This window comes from Elgaria multicarinata, chromosome 5 (assembly GCF_023053635.1).
Source record: "Elgaria multicarinata webbii isolate HBS135686 ecotype San Diego chromosome 5, rElgMul1.1.pri, whole genome shotgun sequence".
NCBI lineage: Eukaryota > Metazoa > Chordata > Lepidosauria > Squamata > Anguidae > Elgaria > Elgaria multicarinata.
Window position 1 is genome coordinate 137223025 of NC_086175.1, and position 21894 is coordinate 137244918.

General features: G+C 48.6%; 2 protein-coding genes across 2 annotated transcripts; both read right to left on the reverse strand.

Moving 5' to 3' along the window:
- Positions 1-1855: 1855 nt before the first annotated feature.
- Positions 1856-6807, reverse strand: LOC134399702 (olfactory receptor 52R1-like). The gene is made up of 3 exons (XM_063127788.1): positions 5883-6807; positions 2590-2651; positions 1856-1861 (listed from the first exon to the last, which is right to left on the reverse strand). Exons 1-3 carry the CDS (start codon positions 6805-6807, stop codon positions 1856-1858), a joined length of 993 nt encoding a protein of 330 aa, XP_062983858.1.
- A 9875-nt stretch (positions 6808-16682) lies between these two features.
- On the reverse strand, positions 16683-21503 carry LOC134399703 (olfactory receptor 51G2-like). The gene is made up of 2 exons (XM_063127789.1): positions 21473-21503; positions 16683-17641 (listed from the first exon to the last, which is right to left on the reverse strand). The coding sequence occupies exons 1-2, from the start codon at positions 21501-21503 to the stop codon at positions 16683-16685; spliced, it is 990 nt and encodes a 329-aa protein (XP_062983859.1).
- Between the last annotated feature and the right edge of the window lie 391 nt (positions 21504-21894).

Here is a 21894-nt window from a genome sequence, read left to right on the forward strand (position 1 = left end):
CCCAGCTCGCTCCTGTCCTCACCCGGCAGGCTAGGGGAAAAGGCCCCTCAGTGATGGACCAGGGCTCATGGTCTGGAGAGACCAATGTGATGCAGCAAACCTTCTGAGCCTAAGCTGGTCTACGAGGCTCAGGGCCTGAATGCCACGTTGAGTCCCATGGAAGGAAGACGGGATCACCATGGGCCTCGCCATCCTCTGCCCAGCGCCTACATCACTGGCGTTTTCTCCCCGCCCACGAACCCCTGACACTTGGCATGTAAAGCATTTTATCACTGCCACCTGATGACCCACGGGACCTGTATATTCTCCTAGTACCCAATTCCTGACGTAGCCTAAGAGAATTATGTTACTCTCTCTGATCCTAATTTGGGAGTACTAATATTGTTTGCTAATATTTTCTCACCCGTCTGTAATTCCACTAAACACATGTTTAAACTCTACATCTTTGTTCTAGCATCAGTCATTCCCAGAATTTCCTATGTTTTCTTACCTATGAAGGCACAGAATGCTACTGAAATAAAACTTCATAAAAACTGTTCGTTGGGGGGTGATTTACCCCATCCTATGCACACCCACCCACAGAGAAAGAGATTGAGAGAGTGCTTTAGAGCTTAGAATTTCATTCACTTATTTATATGTAAAGCATTTAGAAGCCACATTTCTTCATTACAAAAAAGTGCCTTGTTATTATTATCATCATCATTATCATCATCATCATCATCCTGGAAAGACCCCATCCCAGATGAGCAAGACCCCGGCCGGCTTCTATTTAACCCTGAACTAACGAACAACTTAACAGAAGCCGACCCAGAACTGAATCCTTGGGTGTAGTGTTCTGGTGGCCACAGAACCAGCTGTGTGCGCCTTTGGGGTGTGAGCCGTTGTAACCCCAAGCCAGAGCCAGTGTGTCTCACTCACCCCAGGTCCTGAGTGGCGAGTGCTTCCACCGAAGCCAGCATGATGCCGCGGCAGCAAGAGCAGCAGCCGGAATAAGCATCAGCCTGCATCTGCCGGTCTCTCCCTCCAGATGTGCTGCTGCCTGTGCTTTGCTAGGTGACCCTAAGGCCGGAGGCTCCTCTTCTGTGAATTCTCTTCTTCTCTTGTGGGAGGAGGAGGGGAGGGGAGCGTTTATGCAGCCTTCCTCCTCCCGCTCCCCCTGGGCTGGGCACAGGCAGCCCTTGTGGGTTCTTCTGAAAATCCTCCTTGGAAGATGTCTCTCCGGATCAGTCAGTTTGGCTCTGTAAGGTCCCTTTCGTCCTCCTCCTCCTCCTCAGAGGCCACGTCTGCTCTAGGAGTGGGAAGATCTGGCAGTCTTGCTTTCTCCAACTTTTGATTTATTTATTTTTAAAATCCCAAGTTCTTTCCATCTCGTTTGTGAAGACATTGGTTGAAGTTTGCTAAATTCTGATCAAAACAATCCACCTGAACACAATTCGGTGCCATTCTTAGCTGACTTCTTATTTTGCAGGACAGTCGGGCAAAGGGTCTTCATTGGACTCCTCCTCTGCATGCCCCCCTCCCCGTACTTGCTGCAGTGCCTCCCCCCACCCCCCCACCCCGCTCCAGCTATCCCCTTCCCTCTCCACTCCACACTAGAGCTCAGAGAATACTCTGGCCAGATCTACATCAAGCAGAATATAACACTTGGAAAGTGGTTTGAAAACGGTCTATGGAACATTGAGAGTGGGAGAAAACTGTCTCCCTGTCCACCTTCTCCACACTGTGTGTCATTTTGTAGACCTCTATCATGTCTCCTCTTAGCCCCCCTTTTTTCCAGCTTAAACAATCCCAGTTGCTGTCACCTCCCTAAGAACATCGGAAGAGCCGTGCTCAGCCCTAGACTCAGTCACAGGGCTCAACCCTGAGGAGTGTGAGGCAATGATAAGGAAGAGAGTGTCTCTGAGATGGTGCAAAGTACTACCAAAGAATTAATAGGCAGGTGCCTCAGTTCAGTAGAACAGCGGAACAGTAACATTTAATTTTTACAAGAAAGAGACTTGGTAGGTCTGATTTCATAGAATCATAGAATCATAGAACAGCAGAGTTGGAAGGGGCCTACAAGGCCATCGAGTCCAACCCCCTGCTCAATGCAGGAATCCACCCTAAAGCATCCCTGACAGATGGTTGTCCAGCTGCCTCTTGAATGTCTCTAGTGTGGGAGAGCCCACCACCTCCCTAGGTAACTGGTTCCATTGTCGTACTGCTCTAACAGTCAGGATGTTTTTCCTGATGTCCACCTGGAATCTGGCTTCCTTTAACTTGAGCCCGTTATTCCGTGTCCTGCACTCTGGGAGGATCGAGAAGAGATCCTGGCCCTCCTCTGTGTGACAACCTTTCAAGTATTTGAAGAGTGCTATCATGTCTCCCCTCCATCTTCTCTTCTCCAGGCTAAACATGCCCAGTTCTTTCAGTTTCTCTTCATAGGGCTTTGTTTCCATTTCTTTCAACAGAACTCTTAAATTTTATCTCCCTCGGGTCATAAGTAAAACAAGTGGATAAAATCTAAGATTAAGTTAGACTCTTCCTTCTCAGTCCTTCTTTTGTGTTATGAGCTTCTCCACACTGAGGCTTTTCATCTGGTGATTTTACCGGGGCTTCTGCTTCCGGATTCTTTGCGAGACAAGTTGAACTCTTTACTAGCTTCCATTTCTCCCCACCCCTTTTCTCCCATTTAACTCCGAGATCAATACATTTCATGAACAACAGCGCCATCTAGTGGCTAGAGAGAGAGAGAGAGAGAGAGAGAGAGAGAGAGAGAGAGAGAGAGTCATCTTTTCGGGGCCAGGTCAAGACTTTTCCTCTTCTCCCAGGCATTTTTCAATATGTAATGAGCCTGGGTCTGGTTTTTGGTTTTTTGTTTTTAAAGTGTATATTGCATGTTTTTATGGTTTTTAATTTTTGTATATTGTATTTTCACCTTATGTGAGCCGCCCAGAAAGCTTCGGCTATGGGGCGGTGTACAAATGCACCACATCCTCTTTTCATGTACAAGTCACAGCGAATCTTTTTGTTAGCTCATTGTTTCTGTTTCAAATTAAGCCGTAGAAAAGCTCAGAAAACACAGGAGAGGCACTGGAGGTTGACGACATCATGCAAAGGATCCACAAACTTCCATGAGTAATCTGTATTGCGGGATAAATGCTCCATGGGGAGAAGCCCTGTGTCTCTGTGGTCATACAAGAAACCTGTCGTCTGCAGGGAATAGTTGACAAAGACCATCAACAGCAAACCATGTGTTTGAAGAAAGAAAGGAGAAGAGTTAAAATGCACTGATGAACAGTTCCAACAGGTCGCTCTGGGCAGGGTCACACGCAAAGCTAAGCCATACAAAGCTATAGACAGTGTGGCGTAGTGACTAAAGTGTTGGACTGGAAATTGGGAGATCCAGGTGACTTTGGGTCAGTCACAGACTCTTAGCCCAACCAACCTCACAGGGTTGTTGTTGTGAGGATAGAAATGTACAGGAGGAGGATTATGTACACCGCCCTGGGTTCTTTGGAGGAAAAAAGGTGGGATATAAATGTAATACATAAATACGGGAGGATAAGCCACCATGGATTGGCCGTTCGCTCTCCAACCCACGTTACTTCCCACAGACAATAGGGCAAGTGGCAGCTTAGCGTGGCTTCTGTTCCTCTCAGTGCCCCCCCAGTCCTCTAGTCCACAACTTGCATGTCCTCAGTGTCTTTTGTGTGGCAACCTGTCTTGTCTCCTCAACCTGCTCCCCCTTTCCAATCCCTTTTCAGAGCACTAACATCATTCGCCATCTTTCCCCCCACCACAAATGCCTCGGAAGAGCAGAAATGGGGGAGGGGGGAGGACACTGACAATTGTCAGTTGAAGACTTAATAATGAGAGGATGACATTGAAAAGTGGGGGTTACCCTTTGGTGCTCTTTTAGAAGGACCCACTTTGCTTGCATTTTCCTCCTTTTTTGGTACTTCTGAATTATTATTTATTATTATTATTATTTATTTATATAGCACCATCAATGTACATGGTGCTGTACAGAGTAAAACAGTAAATAGCAAGACTCTGCCGCATAGGCTTACAATCTAATAAAATCATAGTAAAACAATAAGGAGGGGAAGAGAATGCAAACAGGCACAGAGTAGGGTAAGCAGGCACAGGGTAGGGTAAAACTAACAGTATAAAGTCTGCACAACATCAAGTTTTAAAAGGTTTAGGAAAAAGAAAAGTTTTTAGTTGAGCTTTAAAAGCTGCGATTGAACTTGTAGTTCTCAAATGTTCTGGAAGAGCGTTCCAGGCGTAAGGGGCAGCAGAAGAAAATGGACGGAGCCGAGCAAGGGAAGTAGAGGCCCTTGGGCAGGCAAGAAGCATGGCATCAGAGGAGCGAAGAGCACGAGCAGGGCAATAGTGTGAGATGAGAGAGGAGAGATAGGAAGGAGCTAGACCGTGAAAAGCTTTGAAGGTTAACAGGAGAAGTTTATAGTGGATTCTGAAGTGAATTGGAAGCCAATGAAGAGATTTCAGAAGCGGAGTAACATGGTCAGAGCGGCGAGCCAAGAAGATGATCTTTGCGGCAGAGTGGTGAACAGAAACCAACGGACTGATGTGAGAGGAAGGAAGGCCAGAGAGAAGAAGGTTGCAGTAGTCCAACCGTGAAATAACCAGTGCATGAACAAGCGTCTTGGCGGAACAGACAGACAAAAATGATTGAATCCTGGCAATATTATACAGGAAAAATCGACAAGATTGCGCAAATCACGTCCCTACTTTCTCTTAGTATTATCCCCCGCCCCCCACGCCCCGGCCTGGTCTTTCCCAATTTAGTGCAGATTAGCTAGACGCTAATCTTGGACTGCAAGAAGATCAAACCAGTCCATACTCCAGGAAATAAAGCCAGACTTCTCACTTGAGGGAATGGTATTAAAGGCAAAACTGAAATACTTTGGCCACATAATGAGAAGACAGGATACCCTGGAGAAGAGGCTGATGCTAGGGAAAGTGGAAGGCAAAAGGAAGAGGGGCCGACCAAGGGCAAGATGGAGGGATGATATTCTGGAAGTGACGACCTTGGGAGAGCTAGGGCTGGCGACGGCCGACAGAAAGCTCTGGCGTGGGCTGGTCCATGAAGTCACGAAGAGTCAGAAACGACTGAACGAATAAACAACAAGCTAGACGCAATCTCACCTTGCCAGTTTCCTTGTCTGCTAGTTATTCTGCTTTGGTGTTCCCTTTGATGGCTGTAACATACAAGGAAATTGACAAGTTGAGAAAAGGGTAGCCCATAACAACTGCCATTTGGGCATTGATGGAGGGGCAGGCTACTGGCAAGGTTGTGAGGAGCAGCATTGGGGCCTTTTTAGGAGGCCACATTTGTCAAGCGATGGCACCAGGTTCAGCCGTCACCCTGAGAACAAGCCACCCTGAGAACAAGCTACCCTCAACAATCCTACTACAAGCTGCGCATTCTCACGGTGGCTTGTCCAGGAAAAAGAACCCACGCTGATTCGCCCATGCCAGGTTCAGGCATGCACAAAAATTGATGTGGTGGGAAGGTGGGAAGTCACAGTTGTCACTGCTGGAGAACTGCAGCTTATAGAGGCACTTAGTGTTTACCGCTCCAGAGTCACTTCCATTTGTGCAGGTCTTGTGCCAGTAAAAAAGGCAGGCAAGATGCACGGACCGCCTGAGTATCATCAGTCCAGCTCAGCTTGCAGTGTCTACTGTGAGTGCTAGTGACTCCACAGAGTCTCAAGCAGAGATTATTCCCACCCTGTTCACAGGAAATTATTTTAACTGGGGACATCTGGGGCTGAAGCTGGAACCTGTTCCATGCGAAGCAGCATGTGCTCTACCCCTGGGCTATGGGCCCGCCGCAAAGGCTGCCCTCCGTCCTCTTGCGATAAGGCATATATTGACAATTCTGTCCCTGATCATTTTAGTTTTCACCCCGTACACAATAGGGTTCAAGGTGGGTGGTACCAGAAGGTAGAGTATGGCCACCATAATGTGGACGTGGTGGGGGACGCCATGGCCAAACCGGTGGGTGAGGAAAGTGAAGAGAGCAGGGATGTAGAATGACAGAATAACACAGATGTGGGATCCACACGTCCCAAAGGCTTTGAGGCGTGCTTCATGGGAGGGGAGTTTCAACACGGTCCTGAGGATCATGGCATAGGATGTGGCAATGATGGAGACATCAGATCCAACTACAACAAAAGCCACGAAGAGCCCGTAAACGACGTTGGCTCTGCTGTTCCCGCAGGTCAGCTTCACTACCGCCATGTGCTCACAGTAGGAGTGGGCAATGAACCGGCGGTGGCAGTAGGGAAGCCTGCCGGCCAGGAAGGAGAAGGGGCAGATGAGCAGGACTCCGCGGAGAAGGATGAGGCTGCCCAGGGTCACGACGGCTGGCAAGGAGAGAATCGCAGAGTGCCGGAGCGGGCAGCAAATGGCCACGTAGCGATCCAGAGCCATGGCCATGAGCACACCTGACTCGATGGATGAGAAAGTGTGGATGAAGAACATCTGGGCCAGGCAGGCGTGGAAATCGATTGCCCTGGAACCCAGCCAGAAAGCAGCCAGCATTTTGGGCATGGTGGAGGTGGAGAGGGCCAGGTCGGTGGCAGCCAGCATGGCCAGGAAGAGGTACATGGGCTCCTGCAGCCGAGTCTCTGTCTTGATGATGTAGAGAATAGCGCTGTTTCCCAGTGCTGCAAAGACGTACATGGCGCACAGAGGGATGGCGATCCAACCTTGCACCCGCTCCAGCCCCGGTATGCCCACCAGGAGAAAGAAGGCAGGATGGGACGGAGTATCGTTGGCATTCGTAGGTGACATGGCACGCAGTTTCACTCGTCCAGATTCTGTTTCCTGGCTCTGGCATCAGGTGGCCTGTAAACACAACGGAACACAAGCCAAGGAGCCTCCCAGTAAGACGCTTGGGTACCATTTCCCAGAACCTGACTGGCCTTGCCGTGAGGCAGAGAGGGGCGATTTTAAGTCATGGCAAATCGTTCATTACTTTACCGGCTGAGGTTCCATTTCGATGTTCAGCCTTGGGGCTCCAGATGTCTTGGGCCAGCCCTGTTCCAAAAGGAGCTGCCTCCTATTGAGTCAGCCTCATGGCCCAGGTAGCCTAGTATGGCCCTACGCTCAGTGCCAGCGGCTCTCTAAGTTTTCAAGGCCTTTCAGTCTTTCCCAGTACCTAGAATCTTTTAAATGGTCTGGAGTGTTTGTACTGTGTGTTGGGTACTCGAGACAGATTAGGGATTCTGCTGGTGTACCGTCCACCACGCTGCCCCACAGTCTCCCTGCCTGAGCTGACAGAGGTTGTTGAGGACCTGGTGTTGAGGACCCCCAGGATGGTGGTTCTGGGGGATCTCAACTTCCATGCTGAGGCTGCTGTATCCGGAGCGGCTCAGGACTTCATGGCTGCCATGACAACCATGGGGCTGTCTCAACATGTCATCGGCCCAACACATGCAAAGGGACACACGCTTGATCTGGTTTTCTCCACTGAGTAGGAGGATGGTGATCTGGAAGTGGGGGAACTAACATCTACCCCCTTGTCATGGTCAGATCACTTCCTACTGAGGTTTAGTCTCTCGGCGGCCTTTCCCCTCTGCCAGGGTGGGGGGCCTATTAAAATGGTCCGCCCCCGGAGGCTAATGGACTCCGATGGATTCCAGAGGGCTCTGGGGGATTTTCCTGCTGATATGGCCGGTGCTCCTGTCGAAGCCCAGGTCGCTCTGTGGAATGCAGAGATGACTTGGGCGGTTGACACGATCGCACCCAAGCGTCCTCTCCCTCTGAGCAGAGCCCGGTCAGCTCCTTGGTATACACCTGAGCTGAGGGCAATGAAGCAAGAGGGGAGACGGCTAGAACACAGGTGGAAGAAGACTCGTGCTGAGTCTGATCGAACACGGGTTAGAGCTCACTATCGAGCCTACTCTGTGGCGGTGAGGGTGGCAAAGAGGCAGTTCTTTCCACCAGCATTGCGTCTTCTCAGTGTCGTCCGGCGGAGCTTTTCCGGGTGGTTCATGGCCTGTTACACTCTGGGCCAGGGCGTGAGATAGTTGAACCCTCGGTAGCACGCTGTGATGAGTTTGCACGGCACTTTGAAGATAAAGTCGCTCAGATTCGTCATGAATTGGACACCACACTTAATGCAGCTCCACTAGTAGAGGCGTTCAGAGCGCCTTCCGGCTCAGTTTTATTGGATGAGTTTCAGTTATTGAGGCCCGAGGATGTGGACAAGGTGCTTGGCCAAGTCCGGTCGACCACCTGTGTGCTTGACCCTTGCCCCTCGTGGCTCATTACATCAAATAAGGAGGGGATCGCCGGCTGGGTCCAGGAGGTTGTAAATGCCTCCTTGAGAGAGGGAGTGGTGCCGGCCTCTTTAAAAGAGGCGGTAATTAGACCACTCCTGAAGAAGCCTAATCTGGACCCGGAGGATGTCAACAACTACAGGCCGGTGGCTAATATCCCTTTCCTGGGTAAGGTGCTTGAGCGGGTGGTTGCAGGACAACTCCAGGCACTCTTGAATGAAACGGTTTATCTAGATCCACTTCAATCGGGTTTCAGGCCTGGTTTTGGAACGGAAACTGCCTTGGTCGCCCTGTAGGATGACCTCTGTCGGGAGAGAGACAGGGGGAGTGCGACCCTATTGGTTCTCCTAGACCTCTCAGCGGCCTTTGATACCATCGACCATGGTATCCTTCTGGATAGGTTGTCTGAGCTGGGACTTGGAGGTACTGCGTTGCAGTGGTTCCGCTCCTACTTGGATGGCCGATTCCAGAAGGTGGTGCTGGGGGATTATTGCTCTGTGCCGTGGCTCCTAAGCCATGGGGTTCCGCAGGGCTCTATCTTATCCCCTATGCTGTTTAACATATACATGAACCCGCTGGGGGAGGTTATCCGGAGATGTGGACTGAGGTGTCATCAATATGCAGATGACACCCAGCTCTACCTTTCCTTTTCATCGAATCCAGGTGAGGCAGTGACTGTTCTGAACCAGTGCCTGGGCACGGTAATGGACTGGATGAGGGCTAACAAACTGAGACTCAATCCAGACAAGACGGAGGTACTGTTAGCGGGTGGTTCATTTGTCTGGCGAGGTGATGTTTGCCCTGTCCTGGACGAGGTTGCACTCTCCCTAAAGGATCAGGTCCGTAGTTTGGGGGTGCTCTTCAATCCAGAACTGTCACTTGAGGCACAGGTGAACTCAGTGGCAAAGAGCACCTTTTATCAGCTTAGGCTGATATACCAACTGCGCCCTTATCTGGACAGTGATAGCCTAGCTACAGTTATCCATGCTCTGATAACCTCTCGTTTGGATTACTGCAATGCGTTATATGTGGGGCTGCCTTTGAAAACGGTCCGGAAGCTTCAGCTGGTACAAAACAGGGCAGCCCGTTTACTAACAGGGACTGGCTGGCGAGATCACATTACACCAGTCCTTTTACAACTTCATTGGCTGCCAGTCCAGATTCAAAGTGCTGGTATTGACATTTAAAGCCCTAAACGGTTTGGGGCCAGGTTATCTGAAGGAATGCCTCCTCCCATATGTGCCTGCCCGGACCTTAAGATCATCCACAGGGGCCCTTCTCCGTGAGTCCCTGCCATGCCAAAGGAAGTGAGGCAGGTGGCTACTAGGAGGAGGGCTTTCTCTGCTGTGGCACCCCAGTTGTAGAATGAGCTCCCCAAAGAGGTCCGCCTGGCGCCTACACTGTACTCCTTTCGTCGCCAACTGAAGACCTTTTTATTTACTCAGTATTTTAACACTTAATTTTAACTTAAATTTAAATTATACTGTTTTAACTCTGTATTTTAACCTTATATCAATTTTGCTGTGTGGTTTTATCCTGGTTGTGCTTTTTATACTGTATTTTGTATTTGTGTTTTTAACCTGTTGGCTGTTTTATGATGGTTTTAATTTTTGTGAACCGCCCAGAGAGCTTCGGCTATTGGGCGGTATAGAAATGTAATAAATAAATAAATAAATAAATAAATAAAATAGGAGATGCAGGTGGAGGTTGAACCTGGGGCTTAGAGCATTACGACAATACAGCCAGTTACCTAGGGAGCTGGTGGGCTCTCCCACCCAAGAAGCCTTCAAGAGTGTGCCAACTTACCCTAAACCACCACTATCCGCTTTCCACTGAGAATTCCCGTTGCACCAAAGTGAGGCTGCCATCTGATGTTCCTCTGCATGTGAACACCAGGTTGATGGTGAAAGAGCAGCCTATATAGGTCCATGTGGACCCACTGAAGGATGTCTTGCAAAAGGGAATGTGCTAGTTGTATTTGGGAAGCTTCCGGCAGCCCAACCTGGCCACGTTTTTTCCTGTGTCCAGCCAAACTCCTGGGACTGTGGTAACCCACAGATTTGAGAGTGGTGCAGCGCTCCACAGAGCTGGCAAGGAAAACCAGCAGCAAACACAGTAACCCAGAGGGGTGGTGAACTGGACACAGGCCCAGTGGCCCATACAGTCAGCAGCAGACATCGAGAGCCCTTGGTTTTTGTGGGCCTTTTAAACCTGTTTGTGCGTGGACTACTCTGCCTCATTCTCCTTGGAAGGTCCAAGGACCTGTTGGCATTCTTTGTTGTGTAAATGCTACCCAGTTGTTGCAAGGGAATTATGAGACCTTTCCGCCCGGGATGTGTCCTTTTCTCAAGAGTCAGACTTTGCTATATTGCCGGTGATGGGAAAGGGCAGGTCTTCCACCAATTAAGGGCTGGGGGAACCGCGACGCTCTGGGGTGCTGCTGCCTGCACTGTGGTCATGTGAACCACCATCAACGAACGAGGAGAGAAACACATCCCCTGGATGCAACATGGATTTATTGTCAAGAAGCCTGATGCGCTTTGGCCTGTCCTTAAAACAAGCGGCAGGCCGAAATGCATCAGGCTTCTGTCAATGAATCTACTTTGCATCCTGAGGAGGTGTTCCTTTCCGTTGTGACCTCCTTCGGAAGCCCACCTCCTCCTGGTTCTTCTAACTGATGAGTAGAGCCTGTTACATCACTCTCGGCGAGTGACACAGCCAGCTGTGCCCAAGCACAGCTTCCATAGATTGGGGTGGGGGAGCAAATGCAGGCTGCTGTGGAGAAACCCTGGGAATCATCGAATCTAGAGTGACCCTATGAAAAGGAGGACAGGGTTCCTGAATCTTTAACAGTTGAATTGAAAAGGGAATGTCTGCAGGTGTCATTTGTATATATGGGGAACCTGGTGAAATTCCCTCTTCATCACCACAGTTAAAGCTGCAGGTGCCCTGCACTCTTTTAAATCTGGTCACTCTAGTATAGTAGCTCTTGCAGCTTTAACTACTGTGATGAAGAGGGGATTTCTCCAGGTTCCCCATATATACAAAAGACACCTGCAGAAATTCCCTTTTCTATGCAACTGTTAAAGATACAGGAGCCCTGTCCTCCTTTTCATAGGGTCACCCTATAGAATCATAGAATCATAGAATTGCAGAGTTGGAAGGGGCCTACAAGGCCATTGAGTCCAACCCCCTGCTCAATGCAGGAATCCACCCTAAAGCATCCCTGACAGGTGGTTGTCCAGCTGCCTCTTGAAGGCCTCCAGTGTGGGAGAGCCCACAACCTCCCTAGGTAACTGATTCCATTGTCGTACTGCTCTAACAGTTAGGAAGTTTTTCCTGATGTCTAGCTGGAATCTGGCTTCCTTTATGTTGAGCCCGTTATTCCGTGTCCTGCACTCTGGGATGATCGAGAAGAGATCCTGGCCCTCCTCTGTGTGACAACCTTTTATGTATTTGTTGTACTGCTCTAACAGTCAGGAAGTTTTTCCTGATGTCCAGCTGGAATCTGGCTTCCTTTAACTTGAGCCCATTATTCCATGTCCTGCACTCTGGGATGATCGAGAAGAGATCCTGGCCCTCCTCTGTGTGACAACCTTTTAAGTATTTGAAGAGGGCTATCATGTCTCCCCTCAATCTCCTCTTCTCCAGGCTAAACATGCCCAGTTCTTTCAGTCTCTCTTCATAGGACTTTGCCACTTCATTTGAACGTAAAATGCTACTTTTATTTTTTATTAAAACATCACGGCATCATATAAAGGAAACGTCACTCACCAACATCACCTCTAGCTAGAGGACTCCAGGCAGGTGGATTCCCACGGTCTTGTGCTGCCTTCTTCCAGCGTTCCAAGGCTCAAGTTATGCAACAAGGAAGAAAGCATCTCTTCTAGACATGGGCATGTGTCTACTGAGGAGCCAACAGCACGAGAGGCCTTATGTGTATCCCTGCGTATCCATTCTGGGACGTGCTGGCATCAATGGACACTTCCCTTGGGAGTTGCCAAGCTGCAAATTTCATTGCCCACAAACCCTGACGTGAATTCCTGGGAGCCTGGCTCATATGGGCTAGACTTTGGCACGTGAACAAGGCTCTCTTGATGATCTAGATTGATGCTGCTACTTTGGCACGTGAACAAGGCTCTCTTGATGATCTAGGTTGATGCTGCTACTGGCTATATCAATACAATTGATTATATTTGCAAAGTGTAGCAAATATATTTTACTTATTCTAAACTTACACCTGAAACACCGTGTTGCTTGAAATAAAACCAGAAGAAGAAGAAGAGCTTTGGTGGATGTGAACAAGGCTCTGGATCAACCACTGTTCTGTTCACACAGTGGCCACCCAGTTGCCTCTGGTCAGCTATCCTGTGTTTCTGCCCCTGACCTAGGGCTCATTTACACTAAGCTGGATATTCCACTACGAAAGCGGTATGAAAGCGGTATATAAAAGGCAGGAGCCACAGTACAGCCTTATAGCAGTATTGAAGTGCACTGCAGGACATTCACTACTGCTGCGTATAGTGGTACTGAAGTGCACTGACAACTGTTGGGCCCAGGACACATCTACACCAAGCAGGATATAGCACCATGAAAGTGGTATTAAATACGGGTGTGCACGGACCCCCCCCCCCCCGATCCGCCCCGCGGGCCGATCCGAAAATTTCGGTTCGACCCGCTCCGCCCATACTCTGCTCCTCTTCGCCACGGAGCTCTGGCTTCGAATCGGAGCTCCGCAGTGGAGAGGAGTGGTGTCAGGTAAGGTCGGGAGAGGAAGGCGGGGGGGTTAACCAGGCCCTGCCGCCATCACCGCATGGGCGACAGCGACAGCGGCAGGGCCCGGTAAACCCCACTTACCTTTCTGGCGGAGCGCCGGATCGAGGCGAAGGATCCGCCTTCACCTCAATCCTCTTCGCCACGCGCTGCCGGCCCCCCAATCCTCTTCACCTCCGCCTTAAGGGCAGGTGAAGCCCCCCGCTCCACTCCTGCTTCTCCGGTTCGAGGAGAAGCGGAGCACATCCCTAGTATGAAAGCAGTATATGGCATCTGTCAATGGGTCCCTACAGTTGTCTGTGCACTTCAATACCGCTATAAAGCAGTCGCGTGGCTCCTGCCTGTTACATACCGCTTTCATAGTGGAATATCCTGCTTGGTGTAGATTAGGCCCTTGAAAGTCAGTGAGTGCTCCAGGGATGTGATCAGGTTTCATCCCAGCTTCTGGTTACTATTTTCTAAGGCCCTTTCTACGCCTAAGGATTATCCCAGGAAAATGGAGGGATCATCCCTGCCTGCTACCGGGATCCCCTGTCCTTTAGGCCTTATCTACACCAAGCAGGATATTGCACTATGAAAGTGCTGTGAAAGCGGAATATAAAAGGCAGGAGCCACACCAAGGAGGATACAGCGGGATGAAAGCGGTATATGGTCTGTGTCAATGGGCCCCCAGAGTTGTCAGTGCACTTCAATACTCCTATAAAGCAGTAGTGTGGCTCCTGCCTTTTATATACCGCTTTCATAGTGGAATATCCTGCTTGGTGTAGATGAGGCCTGTGATGCACAGGGATGAACCCGGGACAATCCCGGGATAAATGGCTGGTGTAGACATGCCCTTTGTGAGGGCAAGGAGTTATTCAGTACCCAGATCAAGGTCCGTGTCTCCAATCGGGCCTGTACCCGTATTTCTGCGTTCTGTACAATGCACTCCCTTTGAGGCCAAGCCTGTGAAATAATATTTTCATATATTACACTATGCAACTCCCAAACCACTCAGAAGAGCTCGGCTGGATGGCGACTGGAAGATGCCGTGGAGGCAGCCCTCTTTGCCACCATGCCTGCTACCCCCAGGCACGCTCAATCATAGCATAGCATAGGAGATTGTATCAATGGCCCTTTGCGCCTCGTCATTCCATTTATTTACTTATTACATGTTTATAACGCCCATTAGCCAATGCTCTTGGCAAGGGCCTCAGCAGAATTGCTGGCTCTGACTAGTGGGAAATCAACAAGAAGAGCAAAACCACGGAGGGTTTCCCCTCCCAGTCTACCAAAAGGGCCACGGAAAAGGGTCTTTTGTCAAAGTTCTGCGGTCTTTCACCTCTGGGGCTGCCACAGGGAATGATATGGGTGTGGTCTTGAAGAGTGGAAGCAGGCCCATAGCCCAAACAGAACACCACTCCTGGTGAGGCCTTGTTTGTCCACAAGACGGAGCAAACAGACCACCGGATCCACATTCCAGAACAATGAAAGGAAACACCAGAGTCAAGCTGCTGAACTGGAATCTCATCTCAGAAAACTATGAGCATTCACCCTATTCTCTTGCTATGCGTAGATAGCCAGTGTGGTGTAGTGCTTAGAGTGTTGAACTGGGAATTGGGAGACCCGGATTTTAGTCCTAATTTGGCCATGAAGCTCACTGGCAGGGCTGGTGCCAGACTATTTTGGGCCCTAGGCAAAGTGAGCTACTTTCACCCCTCCCCCCCAAAAAATGCCAACTTTGATTTTTAAGAACAGATGTTTCCCGGAAAAATAAGAAGCACAAAACTTGAAACTGCTAAATTTATTTTAAAGTGCAGGAAATACGTCATGCCAATTATAGTAAACAAATTGGAAAGGAACGTCTATGGGTCTAAAATGCATTGTTTAATAGGAATATCACCTCCAAATCATCCCCCCCAACTCACACACGCGCGCACGCACACACACACTCAGCATCACTCACTCCAAACAAACACATGCATGAACACATGCATTCAGTCAAAGACCCCCTGCACCCCATTCACCCATACATTCTCTCTCTCTTCCGGGCGCATTCCGGAAGTCCGAATGTGGAGCCGCCTCACCCTCACCCCAGCGTCCCTGGCTTCGCTTCGGCTGGGCGGGTGCGGGGAGCCATTTCACCTGCCCAGGCCCAGTTGAATCCTCGGGCCGGGCCGGCTCACAGCCAACACATGTGAGTGCTGCACTGTGGCGCCCCTCTTAGCTTGGCGCTCTAGGCGGCCGTCTGAGTGGCCTCTATGGTAGCACCGGCCCTGCTCACTGGAGGTGACTTTGGGATAGTCACAGACTCTCAGCTTAACCTAACTCACAGGGTTGTTGTCGTGAGGCTAAATTGGAGAAGAGGATCATGTCTACCACCTTGGAATCCTTGCAGGAAAGGCAGGATATAAATGTAACAAATAAATAAATAATCACAAGTCAGAAGTAGGGTGATCTTATGAAAAGGAGGACAGGGGCTACTGTGTCTTTCACAGTTGCATAGAAAAGGGGATTTCAGCAGGTGTCATTTGTGTGCATGCAGCACCTGGTGAAATTCCCTCTTCAACCCAACAGTTACAGCTGCAGGAGCTACATTAGAGTGACCAGATACAAAAGAGGGCAGGGCTCCTGCAGCATTACCAGTTGTGATGAAGAGGGAATTTCACCATGTGCTTCACGCATACAAATGTTTGTCTCTTGTATTCATCTGATTCTTCTTAGTATTCAGATGTGCTCCACATAGTATGGTTTTTACTGTTAGGTTTAGGCCCAGGCTTCTTGGTTTTGTTTCAGACTAGCTAGAGGCAAAGCTAGAAGAAGCCCTGTGAAGGCGGTGGGTCAGTGAGTGGAGGAAGGAAATTCTCCAACACTCTCCAGGAGTCAGGGATGAATCTTCCCAGGGGCTTATTAAGCAGGAGGCCCAGGCCCAGGGACCATCTTCCCTCTCCCCGGGGGACAGCCTGTGTCAGAGGAGAAGGGAACACCAGAACTGACAGATGTTAGAGTCCGATACAGAGTTGAGAGGATGTGGGAGGCGGCCCGCCAGATTGCCTACCTGTCAGAAGTTGGGTCATAGAATCATAGAATAGCAGAGTTGGAAGGGGCCTACAAGGCCATCTAGTCCAACCCCCGGCTCAATGCAGGAATCCACCTTAAAGCATCCCTGACAGATGGTTGTCCAGCTGCCTCTTGAAGGACTCTAGTGTGGGAGAGCCCACAACCTCCCTAGGTAACTGGTTCCTGGCCCTCCCTGAAGCCAGTTGGGAACGGCAGGAAACCATCCATTTAGGTTATGGGCAGCTGCCTCTGAATCTGAATCAGAGGCCAAAACCAAACCGGAGAACCTGGGCCCAATCCTGGCAATTACTATCTAGTACATGCCTGACATATTTTTGCCCTGACTTTGAAAAAGCACCAAAACCATCAGCACACATCCCTTCTCTCTGTACTTTATCAATCAATTAATTAATTATTCAAATTCATACACCGCTTTCCACAAAAATATGAAAGAAGAATGGCATATAGAACGTCAAATAGAATGGCATAAAAATAGCAATAAAGAATAAAAATAACTCTATAAATTAATCAACAATAAAACTGCAAATGACTCCCTTGGCCTGGGTGCTGATTCTAAGACGTTCCAGTTGACTGTTTACCCTTCTGGAACCTTCTCACTATCCGTGTCCGAATTTGTTTGGTTTTCACACTATACACAATGGGGTTCATCAGTGGCGGCACCAGAAGGTAGACGTTGGCCATGAGGATGTGAACAACGGGCGGAGCATTTTCCCCGTATCGGTGGATCATAGAGAGACCAATCATTGGGATGTAGAAAGTGAGGACAGCACAGATGTGGGAAATGCATGTGTTCAGGGCCCGGAGGCGCTCTTCCTTGGAGGCAATGCTTAACACGGTTTTGAGGATCATCATATAAGACAAAACAAGCAATATAGAGTCAAGCACCATGGAAGAGATCACCACCATCAAACCGTAGATGCTGCTGATCTTCCTATCTGAACGCACCACCTTCAGAATATCTTGGTGCAAACAAAAAGGATACGAAAGCAAATTTACCCTTCCGTATTGCAGCCTCTTCAGGAGGAAGGCAGTTGGAAAGACGAGCAAGGCAGCCCGGATGGCGACCCCCAGCCCAATCCGGATTATGGTATCATCAGTCAAGATGGTCGTGTATCTCAGAGGATTCCGGATGGCCACCAAGCGATCGAAGGCCATGGAGATCAAAATGCCCGACTCCATGATGGAGAAAGTATGGATGAAGTACATCTGAATAAGGCAGGCGTTGAAATCGATCACACGGTGGTTGAACCAAAGAACACTCAGCATGGTGGGCAAAGTGACGGAGGACAAGCCCAGGTCCGAGAGTGCCAGCATGGAGAGGAAGTAGTACATGGGTTCATGGAGGGCTTGGTCCGTCCGGATGATGAAGAGGATGGTGCAGTTCCCCGCGATGGCCATGAGGTACATGGAGCAGATGGGGATGGAAATCCAGATGTGTAAACTTTCTAGCCCAGGAAATCCTGTGAGAAGGAAAGCTGGCGAACTGGCAGTCTCATTGGAGAAGGGCATGATGTCATTCAGAATCTGACGCCCTGTGTTCTTTGCTGCCCTCTATCAGGAAAAGGCTATTTAGGAAGTACAATTCATTCAACTGGTGCAATTACTACGATTGGGAGTTTTCTACACCAGGCATTTATTGCTCGCTCTCTTGATTCCTTACACACGATTGTTTGTGGGTTCTTTAGAGAGTGTTGTGATCCTCCAGTTTTACTTCTGCTTTTTAAGAGCCCTTTCCTGGGATTTTTAAGTGGGGAAAAAGTGCTAATATTTCTGAAAGTAAAAAAAAGGTATTTTCTTGCTTGTGTAATTGTGATATTCTACTATAGAACCACGTTGAAGTTATGGAGCAAAAAACCAGGAACGGAAAAGCTCTTTTTGTAGAGCTTGGATCTCAATTCTGCGATGAATCTGAAAGAAGATACATTGATTAATGGTGTCATGTAGAAAAGCCCTGTACCGCTTTCCTCACTGTGGGCATCACAGCCTGGTGGGAATCTACACTATTGTTATTATAACGTTATGAATCAGCAACTGTGACGCAAAGCATCACATGACCCTCTGTATCTTCAGTTGTAAATGAGTTGTACTTACCTCCTTGATTTCGTTGTCTCTGTTCGTTGTTGCTCAGTACTAGCGCTTATTTAGAAATCATGTGCACTGTTCTAACGACGTTAGCTCTTCTCCGAAAATGTTGAATTGAGTGATCAGCCAATTGCTACCCTGGGGGCGTTTCCACTTCCGTTACCCGCCTTTAGTAACCGTTCTACTGAGCATTTTGCCTCGTGGATTACTGCAGTAGTCAATCCTATCCTCCTTAGTGATTATAGTTGTTTGATGGAGGGGGCATGAACATCAGGTTTGTATTGCCCAGAGTCTATATATTAATAAACATTAGAAACGTCAAATTAGGCACCATGACACCTGATGCACGTATACACATGCATGCCAAGCCTCAAGCAAATCCAAGCCTCCCCTGATTTTGGGGGAAATTTTGAAGATCAGACACCCCATTTTCAGACATGGGATTTTCTCCGACATTTTGACAGATAAAAAAATTTGCAGTGGGCACCCTCACAGATGCCATCTAGATCCACATTCATGGCAAGTTTCAAGCAAATCCCATCTTCCCCTTGTTTTTGGCGGGGCTTTAACCTTTTGACTCACCCCAATTCACACCCCTTTCTATATCTCCATCAATTTTCACGTTAGAAACCTCAAATTAGGCACCATGACACCTGATGCACGTATACACATGCATGCCAAGCCTCAAGCAAGTCCAAGCCTCCCCTGATTTGGGGGGAAATTTTGAAAATCGGACACCCCAGTATCTCAGGGATTTAAAGCTGCAGACAGCTCAATGGGCTTTATTCATGGCCATTTCAAAGGAAATCCCAACATGCCATGAATTGGGGAGTAGAAACCCTAAATATGAATCTTCTTCCACACTTGAACAATTTATTTGGAACTTCAAAAAGTCTAAGTGAGCGCTGGAAGGACTTATCCCCTGAGTCAAAGCAAAACACACACAAACCATCCCTGCAAGGCGGGCACAGAGGAGGAGGACTGGGAGCAAGCATGCCGGAGGCTTGTGGGCACGAACCACAAAGCCCATCATGTAGTACAGCTCCCAGGGGGAGGAGGGAGGGAAGGCAGGCAGGCTGCAGATATTTCTGGGGTCACAAGGAAGTGCGGCAAGGATTGCTTGTTTCTTTCTAAGCCAGCAGTAACGCATTGAAAACCAACCCTGCGAGGCGGGCGCAAGGAGTGAGCCAAGGATTGTTTATTTGTTTCTAAGCCAGCAGTAACACATTGCTGAGAGTTTTTGGTCCCTAAAATTCCTGCCACTGGCAATTCAAATTACAAGCATGAGCAGATGAGTTAGCAAAGGGGGGACAGGAAGAGAAGAAAAAAGGAAGTGGGCGGAGCAAACTGAGAAGCTCGCCTAAACACAGAAGAGAGAGAGAACAGCTTATTTATTTATTTTATTTATTTATTTATTACATTTTTATACCGCCCAATAGCCGAAGCTCTCTGGGCGGTTCACAAAAAGAGCTTCAACACAAGAACAAACAGTGTGCCCTGGATTAATGAATTTATAACGTAAAGGGAAAACGTAAGTACCGCTAGATCCCCATAGTGTGCCCCGTGATTATAAAAACCGACACAGATAGCAACATTAGAAATGGACAATAACCACGTTATTAGACTAGTGTAGATCCAGTCCTGTACGTGAAACGCAGAAATTTACTTCTGCAAATATCCATTATGAAGTCACCTCAAAAAATCTAGAACATTTTCCTTGTTTGAAAGCCACCCGTCCCAAAATGCCAAAAAAACATATCATGCCCAACAGTGAATATATCTCACTAGCTTGTTAGCAGGTGTTTTCGTTGCCTGTATGCCTGAGTGTCCTTTCAGACATGCAACCTTGACACTTAAAGGGATCTTTTAACACTGAGCACTGAGCGTCCCCAAAGCCTAGCACCATTAGGAGGATTTTACATATTGAAGACACAACTGCTTAACCCAGGAGTAATTTATTGGGGGGGGGGGGGGAATCAAAGTTATACATTCAAGAATCATAGAAAGAGTTAATCGTAGAATAGCATAGAATAGCCCTCCTCCGTCTTTGCCTTTTAGAATCCTAGAATTAGATAAGTAGAAGGAGCCTTGTCAGCCTCTTTGTTTGTTTGTTTTGGGAATGGGTTTATTTGTTTGTTTTTGTTTGTGCTTAAATGCAGAACTTCACATTTCTCTCCACTGAATTTCATTTTGTCCATTCTGGCCCATTCCATCAAGGTCATTCTGAATTTTATCACTGTCTTCTGAGGTGTTACCTATCCCTCCAAATTTGTATTCTACATGAATTTTAGAAAGATCCATAAAAATGTAAGTTGAAAGAGACGAATTGGATCAGACCAAGGTCCATCTAGTCCAGTGTTCTGTTCACACAGTGGCTAACCCCCCATGAAACAGCACCCTCATGCCCATGTTCCCCAGCAAATGTATATATACTGCCTCTGATATAGCCATCAGGACTAGTAGCCATTTATAGCCTTATCCTCTATGAATTTGTCCGGTCCCTTTTAAAGCCATCCAAGTTGGTGACTGTCATTACATTTTGTGGTAGCAAATTCCATACTGCTCCATGTGCTGGATGGAGAAGTCTTTCCTCTTATCTGCCCTGGATCTCTTACCAATCAGCTTCATGGGACGACCCTGGGATTGGAAGAGGAATGTTTGCTACTCCAACAATATGTAATCAATTAGCTCTAAATAAATAATGTGAGGGAAATGATAACACCGTGTCCTATTAGGCCTCATCTAGAGTATTGCGTCCAGTTCTGGGCTCCACATTTCAGGAAGGACGCAGACAAGCTGGAGCGTGTTCAGAGGAGGGCAACCAGGATGATCAGGGGTCTGAAAACAAAGCCCTATGAGGAGAGACTGAAAGAACTGGGCATGTTTAGCCTGGGGAAGAGAAGATTGAGGGGAGGCATGAGAGCACTCTTCAAATACTTCAAAGGTTGTCACACAGAGGAGGGCCAGGATCTCTTCTCGATCCTCCCAGAGTGCAGGACACGGAATAACGGGCTCAAGTTAAAGGAAGCCAGATTCCAGCTGGACATCAGGAAAAACTTCCTGACTGTTAGAGCAGTACGACAATGGAACCAGTTTCCTAGGGAGGTTGTGGGCTCTCCCACACTGGAGGACTTCAAGAGGCAGCTGGACAGCCACCTGTCAGGGATGCTTTAGGGTGGATTCCTGCATGGAGCAGGAGGTTGGACTCAATGGCCTTGTAGTCCCCTTCCAACTCTGCTATTCTATGATTCTATGATTTGAAGACGGGGAAACATTCAACTGTACACTCATCTGCGCTACATCCATTGCACATACATACCCTGCAGCTGTGCCAGGGGGATGGCTCATGGCAGGGTAAAAGAGAAATTCAGCTCACCACAGTCCCTACTGGTCAGAGGACTCCAGGCAGGTCAGTTCAAGTGGTCTTCTGTCACCGTCCTCCTGCCTTCTACACGTGGGCTGACGTGCCTCTGATGCGGCTAACAGGGCAAGAGCCTTTATCGTTTTGCATGGCCCACCTGGGACTTCCTTGCCTCAGCGGAAGCTGCCCCTGGGAGTTGCTAAACAGCAACATTCATTGTCCACATCCTGACATGAATTCCCGGGAATCCAGGTGCCACGGTTTGCAAGCTCTTCATATGGGGAAAACAGACGGTGGGATCTGGACTGATGTTGTTCATTG